Raw genomic sequence first — 13496 nt, 5'->3', positions numbered from 1 at the left:
GAGACTAAGAGTCCTGGTTTAATGTATGATTTTGACTTATATGTAGGCCCAGCGCTCTATCCAGTTTCTTCACAGCATGTCCTGTAAGCCTTAGCCCTTTCCCCCACTAGTCATTAGCCCCTGAGGCAGCCAGAAACAATGGCCATCCCTTGACAAAGAGTCACAGATACCGGTTTGTGTTAAGCTAAAGATGACATCTTGACCTTTATGCTTCAGCTCCTAAGCCCTAAGGTGGAACGACCCCCACTGGCTACTTTTCCATGAGACCAGACAGAGGGATGCCAGAGCAGACCTCAGAGCTGTCCTCAAGACCTGGAGAAAGGATTTATTACTCTCACCTCACCTCACACCAATCAGCTCCCAAGGGGACCCTGAACCCCTAGCCCACGCTGTCTTGTGATTTGGCCCTATGTAAGCTGTAACCTACACACCATCGGCAAGTGCGGCCTTTAGAGCATTGGTTTTCCGTTCTACTGGGCGGTGCCATTCATAATAAAATAGCCAGTCTTTCTCCACTGCAATTCTCAGTATTTAGTGTTTGGCTCTGCTGGTGCCAGGTGGACAAACTCTTTCTGTTCAATAACAATAGCATTATTTATAAAAGCAAAATGTCTAAATAACATTTTATATAAATAATGATAGGTCTATGTAACAGGATGCTATACAACTATTTAAAAGATTATGAAATTATAAATCATAACAAAGATAGCTGAGAAATCCCAAAATATTCAGAGATTAAACATAGTTCTAAAAAATGCATGTGACAAAAAAAATCTCAAAAAATTAAAAAGTTTTTGAACTACATGTATTTTACATGAAAATGGAAATGCAACTTATAAAATTTGTGAGATGCAGCAAAAACAGTGGTTGGGGGAAACTTATAGCATTAAATGCAAATATTATAAAAGAAGATAGAAAATCAACAATCTAAGCCTCCACCTTTGAAAAACTTGAGAAAGAGACCAACATAAGCCTAAATAAAGCAGAATAAAGGAAATAATAAAAATTAGAGCAGAAATCAGTGAAACTGAGAACAGGAAAACAATAAAGAAAAACCAAGAAACTAAAGATGGTTCTTTGAAAAGATCAATAAAATTGATAAACCTCTAACTTGGCTACCCATGAAACAGAAGACATAAATTACTAATATCAGAAATGAAAGAAGGGTCATCACAACTGTCAGGGAGTAAAAATTTTCCTTTACCCTTCTAGGTTCTGTTGGCTGGTCTAATAATCAAGTTGACATGAGACAGATTAGTGGGAGAAAAACAAATTAAAGTTGAATAACACATATACTTTCTGTATACATGGGAGAGACCCAGGAACACTGAGTAACTTGCCACCAAGATGGCAGAAGGTTTTACCTTAAATACCACCTTCAGCTAAAGACAAAAAAAAAAAAAAAGAAAGATGGTGGGGGTGGGGAGTAAGTTATGGGAGGTTACCAGGAAAAGCACAATAAACAAGCAAAATATTATTATGTAGCTGTAAGTCCACACCTTTCCATTGATAACAGTTTCTAGAGATATCTTCCTCTTTCTGGTAATGAAGAAAATACCCTTACAAGAGTAAATGTCCTTTAACAAACGGTAACTTCTACTTGATTTTCTGAGCTTCTCCCTTTCTTCCGTTTCTTAAAATTAACCAGCCTAAAATAATCAATATCCCAAAGAGGCATATTTAGAGGAGGCAAACTCTGCTCCCTTACTGATCCGATGGACTTTAAGAGAACAATAGATAAAATGGATTGATTCCTTGAAAGACACAAATACTAAAACTTACACAAGGAGAAACAGATCATCTGAATAGGCCTATATCTATTAAAGAAATTAAATCAGTACTAAATAACCTTCCAAAAAATAAAGCACTGGGCCCAGATGGTTTCATGGGTGAATTCTACCAAACATTTAAGGACAAACTGATACTGATGATCTACAATCTCTTCCAGAAAAATTGAAGAGGGTACACTTTCTAACTAATTCTAAGGGGCCAGCATTACACTAATGCCAAAACCAGATAATGCAGAACACAAAGGAAAACTGTAGACCGTTATGTCCCATGAACATGTCCAAACTCCTTAATGTGACTAGTTAGGCTCAGCCCATCATTCTAGCTTCATTTTCATGCCACGTCCCTTGTCCCCAAACATTTTGTTCTCATCAAAAGGAACATTTTCCACTTCACTGAGGAAGATGATGATGATTATGACAACAGAAACAATAACATCAAATACTGCAATAACAACAATAACATCTTTTTATTATTTATTTATTTTTTATTTTTAATAACATTTTTTTAGTAGTGGCTTTGTAATGTGTCACTTGGGTAGGAATTCCGATTCATGTATGTTTCTGGTTGGAGTGGCTACAAAAGATATATTTGCAAATTTGGAGGGCGGAACTGAAGCATTTTGTTTTTTATGCTTGGAAAGTTGAAGCATGTGCTTTTTGTAGCTTCTATATGTTGGCTGCTCATCTTGGTGTGAGGCAACAGCAGGCCTGCAACCAGTCCACCTTCCCTCTGATGCTCCTTCACCTTTCCATCTACTGGGCCAGCTGCCTGTTGAGCTCCTTGATGAGGGGGACCAGCTTCTCCCACAGGACACCTAGCTTACCAAGGTTGGAGGCCCTGAGAACTGACATGAGTTCCAGTCCATCCTCGTGGGTTCAGCTTGTGCTCATGAGTGTCAGCCTGTTGTTGTCCTCCGTCATTTTATATCCATCTTCACTTCCTTACTGTTTGTTCTACAGACCTCAAGCTCCAGGATAAGATGCAAAGATGACAGCTTTACAGACTGTGTAATCTATTCCCGAAATTGCATAAGACTAAATCCCTATAACAAGTCTCTTATGAAATATATTTTTCTCCTACTGGTTCTACGTCTCTGATCGAACCCTGATGGATATAAGTGCTTACTCTATGCCAGACACAACCCAACTGCTTATAACTCATTTGACCTACAGGATGGTCCTATGACACACTAGGTAGGGATGGGCACTGAGAGGATAAGAAACTTGCCTGACATTATACAGCTACTATATGGCTAATAAGATGACCATATTATATTGGTAGGTGATAAATGCAAATTCCAAAGCAATGTATTTTAAATGAGTCAACTTTTGTTAACAAAATAAGAATAATGAAAAATGTACGCCTATGCATAGAAAAAATTCTGAGAAATACGTAGCAACCACGTAAAGTGGCTATTGCTAAAGGATAGAATTCTAAAGAACTTATGCTTTTTATTTTATAGAGCTCTTTAATATTTGAAAATTCATAACAAACAGCTCTAATTACAATTGTACTAGCCAGAATTTATCGCAAAGAACTAATAAAAAGATATGTACAAAAATTTTGCTACAAGGAATATGTATTATGTCATTGTTTGCTATAGCAAGAAACGGAAAAAATGTAAATGTCCAACAATAAAGGACTGATGAAATAAATTCTGGTATATTATTAAAATAATGTTCTAGAAGAAGATTTAATAGCAGGTAAACAGATCATAATATTTTAAGTGAAAAAAGTAGATTACTACCTAAATATCTAAATTGGGGTTGCTTTCCTCCAGGTTACAAAACAATGTATACTAGATAGACCCCTTTTTGTGGAAAAGAATTTTCCTACACATTTCAGTTTCTTATACTTAGTTTAAATATTACTTCTATGTATTTCTTCTCAGCCAATCTTTACAAAAAAATGTATAGAACTGGTATTATTATTCCTACTTTAGAGATGAGAAACCAAGCTTCAGGAAAGTTAAATAGTCCTTTTACTTGTTCAAATCTTTGATTACATCTTTTGTTTCGTTAAAACTTCACATAGTTGTTTTACAATTGATTCTTCATAATTCTTAATTGCTGTAGTTCTTGGAGATTATAAATCTGGTTGTTTGTTGTCTCTGCTGATTTTCATTCTTGGCAGCCAGTTTCCTTGTGTTATTTGGTGATTTTCGATTGTCAGTGCATATTTGATTAAACTTAATATATAGGAATCCTTAATATCTAAATTGGGGTTGCTTTCCTCCAGAGATAATTTGGATTTTCTTAGTTAGGAAGCCAGGGGCCTTCCTGCTGGGGAAATACTTTAGCTCCTTCAAAATTCCCAGCTAAATACTGGAGTCTCTACTTCAGCCATCCTACCTGCTGCAAACTTCCTCACCTTCTCTCTTCTCTCAAACCCAGGTTGATAGTTATTTGCTCCTTGACTTAGGAGTTTGTTTGCCATTCACCATTCTTGTTTTACTTCATTGTATGTTTGCCCTTAGGGCTTTCTCTTGTTTTGTAAGCAATGCTTTAAAAGGTATACTTAGTGTAATTTATTCAGGATCTAGTTGTATTATAACAGGAGGATAGTCTGCCATCCTGCTAGAGTAACAGTGAGACAAGTATTTTTCTACAGTAACTCACAGAGTGAATTCATTATTCATTTGTACATTCATTCATTCACTTACCCAAACATTCATTCATTCACTAAATATTTACTGAGTACCTAATGCCTGTCAAGCCCTATGTTAGCCCTTTTCACTAGAGCTCAAAGTAAGTTTCTGACCTTCATAGTACATGTGGATAGCTATATATCTTTTCAGTGACTAACACTATTTTTCTTGAAATATATGTGAATCACTCTGAGTGCTATAGAAGCAAGCGTCAGTTACTGAAATTTAGGCCCTCCAAGAAGATTAATTAAGTAAAAATCCTAATGATAATCATAGAATTTTAGAAAAACATATGACCGCTCCTGTCTGGTAGCAGCTTGTTGATGATTAAGATACCCGTAAAGTACCTGGAACTTTGAAGAAAATCAGCTGATCTGTACAAAACACCAAATTCATTCTACTCTGCATTTTGTGCCAATCATGTTAGAGTTAGAAAAACAAATCCCAGAGTATCATATTTCCTAGGCAATCCAGCCATTCAAGAATACTTACTGGGGCACCAAGAGTATCCCAAAACAATAAGAAATAACCCCCGCCCTGAAGCATCCCACACTTTGAGTAAAAGGCAAACAAAAGAAATTAGAATATAATGTGATAAGTACACATGTAAGAAGTTGTGTGACTGAGTTTACTTCATGGTGACACAGAGGAAATACAGTGGTAACTTGAGGAAGCTGGTAATCGTGGTTAGCCTACGAGAAACTGACGTCTTTGCTCCTCTTACCTCTTCTGTTGTTCTTCTTGATATTGTTGCTTTATTTTAGTTTCATTTTCCATTGCTTCTCTTATCCTTTCCTCTAGTTCCTTCTTCCCCAAAACACAAGTTTCTGTGAGACAGACTTTATGAGCATGTTCTAATTTCTGCTGCAGATCCAAAATCTTGAATGAGAAAAGTTTACAAATAAAACTTTAAAAAGAGTGTGACCTATTTTCCAATTAGGGAAATACCATATAAATAGCAAATATACTAGTACTAACAAAGAAATCTGATATAAAATAAAGAATGTGGCTAGCTTTATTTTAATGTTAAAATAAATTACTTACGTTTTGCAATATATAATACATTCACCAAGCTCAGCGCGTGCGTGCGTGTGTGCGTGCGTGCGTGCGTGCGTGCGTGTGTGTGTGTGTGTGTGTAAACGAAGCTATATACTGAAGTCTTCTCCCCAACCCATCCTGTCTTCCTCCACCAAATAGGTGGGAGATCACTGACATTAGTTTCTTGAGTACTCTTCTGGAGATTTATTTATGCATATATAAACAAATATCATTACATAGTTCTCTCCATAGACGCATTTTTACACAATTCATGGCATATTATATATACTTAAATATCTTGCTTTTTAATAAAAAATACACTCAGTTATTTTTCCACTTTATACACATATATAGAATTGTCCTCTCTTTTATAGCTGCATACCATTCCACGGTAAGAATATACCATAACTTATTTAACTAGCCTCCTACTTATGGACATTCAACTTGATTTCAATCTTTTGCTATTACAAACAACAGCTCTAGAATAACTTACAGATGTGGATTTGCCAGGGCAAAAAGATTATTGTTATTTGTTTGTTTGTTTGGTAGATAATGGCAAACTGTCTCCATAGCTATTAGACCAATTTCCACTTCTAACAACAACGTGTGAGAGTGTCTGGTTTCTCCACAGTGTGGCTACATTCATGAATAATATCTCAACACAAAGTAGAAGTCTCTTCCAAGCCAAATACCTATTAGCATATTGCCTAGCACGAGTAATAGGTTCTTTAACACTCAAGTAGAACTGAAAATAAGATTTATGAATTTGAAAGAGATATATAATTTTGTTTTAGAAATTACATGTTAGATTTAAAGTGTCATTAAAAATATTTTTGTTAGATAAATCTCTTTTTAAATTTGTTTACTTATTTTTTATAAACCTTTGTCATCTAAGTTTGTGGCTGGCGCATAGTAAGTGCTCAATAAATATTTGTTGAATGAATAGATTTTAGCAGAATAGCTGTTCTCCCTCTATTGTATTCCTGACTCAACAATGAATCCTTCACAATGGTCTCACACCACATTCCCCACAAACTGGATGCCAGTGGATGGCAGTCCTTCTCTAAGAGAAGGGCTTTCTGCATCAGCCCTAAGCCTTGGCACTTAGGTCCTTGCAGAGCTCACACATCATAGGAGAAGTGAAGACACAGAATGATTCAAGGGCAATGGCAGTGGGCAGCCAGTCATCTGAGACCAGGTCAAGTTCCTTTGAGCTGTCCCATCTGGTTCTGCTGAGGGGAAATGCTTACTTAAAGATATTCAGTTTTTACTCCACAGATGAGAGAATCACCCCATTGGCTTCTCTGTCAAGGACATATGCCAAACTTTTGAACCCGCCACCAGATTTAAGAAAGAGAACATTTCCGATACTTTTTGAAGTCCACTCTGTGACCCTCCTGGGTTACCCTCCTTCCTCCCCATCTGAGAAAACCAATACCTTAAATTTTGTGTTAATAATTTATTTTCTTTTTCTTTTAACAATATATATCTCTATATGACATGGTTTTTATTTTGAACTTTACATCAATGGAATCGTACTGTGTTTTTGGTGACCTCGTTTTTATTCAGTATTATGTTGAATGACAGCCTGTACCTGCAGTTCATTCATTTTTACTGTTGTGTGCTATTGTATGCCATTTATTTATTTGATCTCATGTCAGTGGGCATTTGGGTTGTTTCTAATTTTCTGCTATTTGGAACAATGTTACTATGAAAATGACTGAATTCCTGTCTCCTGATAGTTATGTGCAGTGTAATAGTTTTTCTAGTGTTTATGCCTAGTAGTAGAAGTGTTGGGTTGTATAATATATACATCTTTAACTTAACTAAATACCAATGCCAAACTGCTTTCCAAAGTGTTTATACTAATTTCTGCTTCCAACTGCAGTCAGTAGATAAGAGTTCCTGTTGCACAAAATCCTCACCAATATTTAGTACTGTCTAAATTTAAAAGTTTTACCAATCTTTATCAATTTTACCAATTTTTTAATGGAGTAATAACATACAGTGATGTGTACACATCTTAAGCATACTCAATAAAGTTTTACTTATATAAGCACCTCCCAGACCAAGATATAAAATACTTCTAGCACCACAGAAGATTCCCTCGTGTCCCCTCCCAGTCAATACCCCTCATAAAGACAACCACTATCCTATCATCATAGCTTAGTTTTGGCTATTCTTGAACCTCATGTAAAGAAAATTACACAGTATGCACTCTTTCATGCTGGCTTCTTCAGCTCAACATTAGGCTTTTGAGATTAATTAAGATTGCTGTCATCTACTTTTTGATGTTTGTTTTATATTTATATGGTTTGATGAAATGACATATTTTATATAAGATTTGACTCAGACCCACAGATTAAAATGTGCAACTGTTACATACTACTGCCACCTGGTGTTAGGTAACCTAAAATGCAGGGGCAATATTTCAAAAGATTTATTTCGCGAAACAAATCCCTCCGAAAATGACAAAATTAAAATCATAGAAACAGCCAACCCAAATGAGAGGAGAATAAGTTTTTCAAAATTTGAAAGTATAAAACAAAAGTCATTTGGTCTCATTAAGTTCGTGTTGTCACCTTAATGAAACACTTTTAAGTTCACACAATTAAAAAAAGAAAACCACAAGATTTACTGGAATTGTAGGAGCAGATGAAGTCAAAAAAGAAGAAAGCATGTAAGAGTAAAGAAAAACCATAGACTTCTACCAAGTTTGCACCACATCCATTTCTTGAAATCCAGGGAAACGGGATTTCAGTAGTGGTATTCAGTGCATGTTACTCATGAAGTGTGAGGATAATTACCTTTTCCTCTGCATCAGCAACTTTAGCTTTCTCCAGCTTTTCCTGTGATTTAATGCTCTGAGCCTGCTTACGTACGTCCAGCTTCAGTTCCTTGATTTTCTGCTGACAGTGCTTCCACTCTGCTGTGAGTGAAGAGCACATCTTTGCACTGTCTAATAACTTCTGCTGGGCCTGCTTTAGTTCAATTTTTATCTAGAGGTGGGGAATAAATAACAGTAATAAAAATAAGCATGGAATGAATGTGAACGTGAGCCAGAAGAAGCAGCTTTCAAAGGAGTGCTGTTCCCCAAGGGCTGACAAATACCAATGTCATGTGGCCGATTACCTCTCTGGAGCTGCCATGTGTTAGTAAGGTTTGCCAAAGTCTATCTAGCCAGATGGCAGCTGGACAAAGGGATTTTTCCAAGAGTCACTATGCGTGCATGGTCTAAATGTTTCCATCCCTTTTCGATCTACTCCAAGCTGGCTTTCATTTCTATACCTTCATGAAACTGTTTGCCAAGGGCACTACTGACCTCCCCACTGGCAAAGTAAATCCAGTGGACACCTGACCTCTTAGCATGCACTCCCTCCATCTCAGAAAGTTGTTCCTTGGAGTCTGTGATACCAAACTCGCCTGGTTTTCATTCGCCTCTGCTGATCCTTCTTGGTCTCTTTTGTAGACTGTTCTAATGCTACCCAGCTTCGAAATATTATTGGATTATCCTAGACCTTGAGAGTGGATCATTCTTTCCCTAGCTTCCTTCTCATGATCATTTAATCTGCAGAGGTCTCCTTACTTATTGTACCACATTTATTTCTTTTAGAGAACTTATCACAACTTGTAATTAAACATATACTTATCCACCTGATTACATCCTCCTTCCCCACTCTAAATTCCAAGAGATCAGGGACCATGTGTTTTATTCACTTCTCAGTATTTAAGGCCTACTGAACAAATTTATTTACTGAACAAATAAATGAATGAATGGCATGCTAAGGAATATTAGAACCTGCTAAATAGACATACGAGGCAGAGCTCACGGACAAAAATGCTGAGACAGAATTTACTTTTCCACGTGTAAAACAATTTCCTGGGCTCAAAGCTTTTCAAATGAATTAGTAGGGATTGTAACTATAATTTCCTCCACTTGTGACTTCTGTGTATTAACCAATCCGATTTTATCAAGTGAATCTAAAAGTTAATAATGTTCAACCTCTCTGAGCATCAGTTTCTTCATCTGTAATATGGGGATAACCTCATAGGACAGTTGTGAAGCTACATTAAATAAAACAAAACAATGAAAGCATCAGGAATAGAGCTAGACACATAGGCAACACCTAATATGAGTTAACTGCTGTTCTTTAAGAATCACTTATACAATATGCACTATATTTGAAGTATATAACTGAGGCAGATATTAGAATAAATATTTTACATTGGTTAAGCTCTCATATATATGTAATAGCTGAGATTGGAATTTTGTCCCATTTTAGAGATGAGAAAACTGAGTCTCAAATATACTTGGCGAATGATACAGCCAAGGTCTGAATGCAGATTTTCTGATTCTAATACAGTATTTCACATTATACTGCCTCTAAATTGTGAAATACCTGTCTTTTTATTTATCTAAAGAGAATACTACAGAGTAGATTAACAAAGCTAAAAGTTGGTACTTTGAAAAGTCTAATAAAATGGATAAACTAGTGAGACTGAGTAAGAGAAAAGCAACAAAGTATAGGTAACTAGTATCATGAAAGCAAAAAGGGCCATTGTTATGTTTAAAAGTTGATGAATAGGTTTATGTAAAAAATTTTAAATTTAAATGAAAAGGAAAATTTCTAGAAAAATAAAATATACCAAAGTTGATACAAGAAATAATAAAAACATGAGTTTTCATAATTATTAAGAAACTGAATTAGTAATTAAAAATCTTCCCAAAAGAAAACTTAGAATCAGAAAGATTCAGAGATGAGTTTTTGTCATTATTAAGGAGAAATAATTGTAATTTTACACAAACTCTTCCAGAGAACAGAAAAACAGGGTACATTCTATGTTAAGTGGCTATGACAACCATAATATCAAAATCTGACATGTTCATTACAAGAAAGGAAAATGACAAGCCATCTCATTTATGAACAATCCCAAAGAAATATTAGCAAGCCAAAATCAGCAATGTAGGAAAGGGATAGTAATTCATGATGAAGTTGGGTTTATCCCAGCAATGCAAAGTTGCATTAACATTACATCAGTCAATGTAATTCACCATATTATAATAGATTTAAAATGTTTCAAATCTTATTTTCTCAAAATATCCAGAAAAAGAATCTGATAAAATTCAACACTTACTATAAAACATTGAACAAACACTAGAATAATGTGATCAAGAAGGTCTATTCAAAGACCCTACAAAAACATACTGAATGGTAAAATCTGAGAGATTTTCCTTTGAGCTTGGGAATGAGAAAAGGATGCTCATTATGACTAGTTTTATGCAGCACTGTACTAGCCATTGCGAAGAATAAGGGAAAAAGAATGAAAGGTGTGACATTTGGAAGGGAAGAAAGAAAATGCTATTTATTCTCAGATGATTGCTTGCATAGAAAATCCAAAACAATATTAACAAATTATAACAATTAATTTAAAAGTATGCCAAGGTTTTTATTAGAAAAATTAATCACATTTTTACATATTATCAACAGAAAAAAAATGTAAAAAGTTACCATTTATATGGAAACTTTATTAGTAGTATGGAAAAATATCAGCACCTAGGACAATGTCTAACAAAAGATGTATAAGACTCCACAAAGAAAATTATAATATTGAGAGAAATTGGGGACGACCTAAATATAATACATATACATACTTCATAAATGAGAGGATTCGATATTGTAAAGATTTAAATTCTGCCCAAATTTATCTACAGATTCAGTGTAATTCCAACTAAAACCCCAAAGACTGTGTGTGAGTATATGTGGGTATACACATATAACTTGACAAACTGATGATAACATTTATGTGGAACTTCAAATGGCCAAGAATGTCCTAGAACAAGAACAGGGTTTGTCCTACCAAATATTAAAATTTTTATAAAGCTAAAGTAATTAAGATAGCAAGCTATTGGCACAAGAATAAACAATTGGAACAATGAAACAGAATAGCAAGCTCAGAAACATACCAATATTTTTATGACTCAGGTGACAATATAGTAATGTAGAAGAACATCTTTATAACTCTGAGGTGGACAAAGATTTCTTAAATCAGATCCCCAAATCAACAACTATAAAGGTAAACACTGATTAGATTAAAATTACAAACTTTGATTCATCAGAAGACAGCATATTTAGAGAGTGAAAATATAAGCCACGGAGTAATGTTTGTAATACATACCTGATCAAGGGTTCACATATAAAGAAATCCTATAAGTTAATGGAAAAATCAACAGGACAGAAGCCCAAAAAGTAAATTGAACAAAATCTTGAATAGGCACTTTACAAAACAGGAACTCAAATGCCAGATAAAAATAAACAAAGTTGTTTAACCTCATTGCTAAACAGGGAAATGCACATTAAAATTGCAAGGAGCTAAAACTATACACATACACTAGATTAGCAAAAATGTTAAAGTCTGACAGTACCAAGAGAGGGCGAGGATGTAAAGCAGTAAGGACCTTCACACACTGCTGGTGGGAGTAGAAAACTAGAGTTGAAGTAATATGTACCCTATGATGCAAACATTTCACTCCTACTCTCTTCCTAGAGAAATGAATACTATGGATATAAGGACACATGTACACAAATGTTCATAGCAGCATTTCAAAAAAAGTGGAGGCATAACTCAGATCCTTTCATACATCTCACTATTCAGAAATGCAGCTTACATTCATTCAATGAACATATCTGAAATAATGAGCTCTTATGCTCTCCTTGGGTAAGAGCTGCTCAAGTGTCCAGAGTGGTAAGTTTATGAAACCTCCGTTAGCTTTAACTTCTGAAGACCAGAAAGACCATCTCCAACAATGTTAACAGACATGTAAAAGTGATCAAATATTTTATTAAACAGAATAGAAGTGAATGTATGTAGAAATGAAGAAATTAAACCCTGAATAAAACACCTCAATATCATTGGTGGATCAATGTAGGTCAACAGGAAAAATAGGGTAATAGCTTGTCTTTTGTTATTACCAAGAAAACTTCTAGATCAAACTCTCCTAAGCTTCCTCTTTTCCTGGTGAACCCCCAGCCATTCTAAATCAGTTCAATCTCTCTTTTTTTTTCTTCATTTCCTCATTTTATTTTGGAGGAGTGGTACAGCTTTTGAAGCTTCATTGACAGGAACAAATCTATTAACTGTTGATTTCTTCTCAAAAGGCACTGTAACCTAATAGATGGGAAGTTACATTTTTCAAGAACAATGTAGCCATAAAAAAACTCAGTAAAACACAGACAGATCCAATGAATAGAAGAAGAAACAAAGAAGTCAAAGAAGAGAATATGTGGTACATTAGATTGGTTCAGGATAATGAAACCTAAACTTTTTATTGTAAATAGAACGGGTACAGGTCCTTTCATAATATACTGTCCACTTACTCCACAGGCCAAAAAAGGTAAGTTCCCTGGAACCTGTGAGCATCCGTCATTGCACCAACACTCAGCCTTGTGATAATGCTGGGAATGGTGAAACAGACAACAACACTGTTATGGCCAACGACGTGTGTGCATCTAGGGTGGGTTCTTCAGCTTTAGGCTGAAGTGTTGGTGGTGGCAGAACGGCTCTCTGCTTGAAGTTCTGAAAGCCTATAGCCTTCTTCTTAATAGTCGCAAACTGGAAACATGCAAGATGTCCATAAACCATAGAAAGAATAAATAAATTGTGGCATTTTATTACTGTGGAATATGGCACTGCTAAGAAAATGAATTAACAAAGGCTACACTTCACCCCATGGATGACTTTTCCAAAGACAATAGATCATAAGAAGACAGACACATGTACATGTACTGATAGATTATATTTGCAACATTCAAAAATAGGCAAAACTGAACTACATTGTGTGAGATTCATAGATCGGTGGTGAAAGTATAATGTAAAGCAAAGCAAGAGAGTAATTACCCAAATGAGTGGCTACTGCTAAGACAGGATGATGATGGGAAAGGCATGCAGGGGCTGCTAGTATGTGGGCAATGTGCGATTTCTTGTCCTGGGTGATGGTCACATGAGAAATCACTCCACACTG

The 13496-nt window shown here is 35.5% G+C and overlaps 1 protein-coding gene across 13 annotated transcripts in view; it reads right to left on the bottom strand.

The window, feature by feature from the left end:
- CCDC30 (coiled-coil domain containing 30) overlaps positions 1-13496 on the bottom strand; it is a 95710-nt gene that overhangs the window by 24940 nt on the left and 57274 nt on the right. For all 13 annotated transcript variants that reach the window (XM_088791071.1, XM_088791074.1, XM_088791070.1 and 10 more), the window contains 2 exons: positions 8284-8475; positions 5163-5317 (listed from right to left, as the gene is read on the bottom strand). In XM_088791071.1, the coding sequence (XP_088647197.1) occupies positions 5163-5317; positions 8284-8475 (347 nt within the window). The remainder of the gene's footprint in view (positions 1-5162; positions 5318-8283; positions 8476-13496) is intronic.

The sequence above is a fragment of the Rhinolophus sinicus genome, chromosome 14 (genome assembly GCF_057876585.1).
Source record: "Rhinolophus sinicus isolate RSI-liver-muscle chromosome 14, RSI-T2T, whole genome shotgun sequence".
NCBI classification, from domain to species: Eukaryota; Metazoa; Chordata; class Mammalia; order Chiroptera; family Rhinolophidae; genus Rhinolophus; species Rhinolophus sinicus.
Note: the sequence above shows the minus strand (reverse complement) of the source record. Positions and strands in the feature narration are given on the sequence as shown.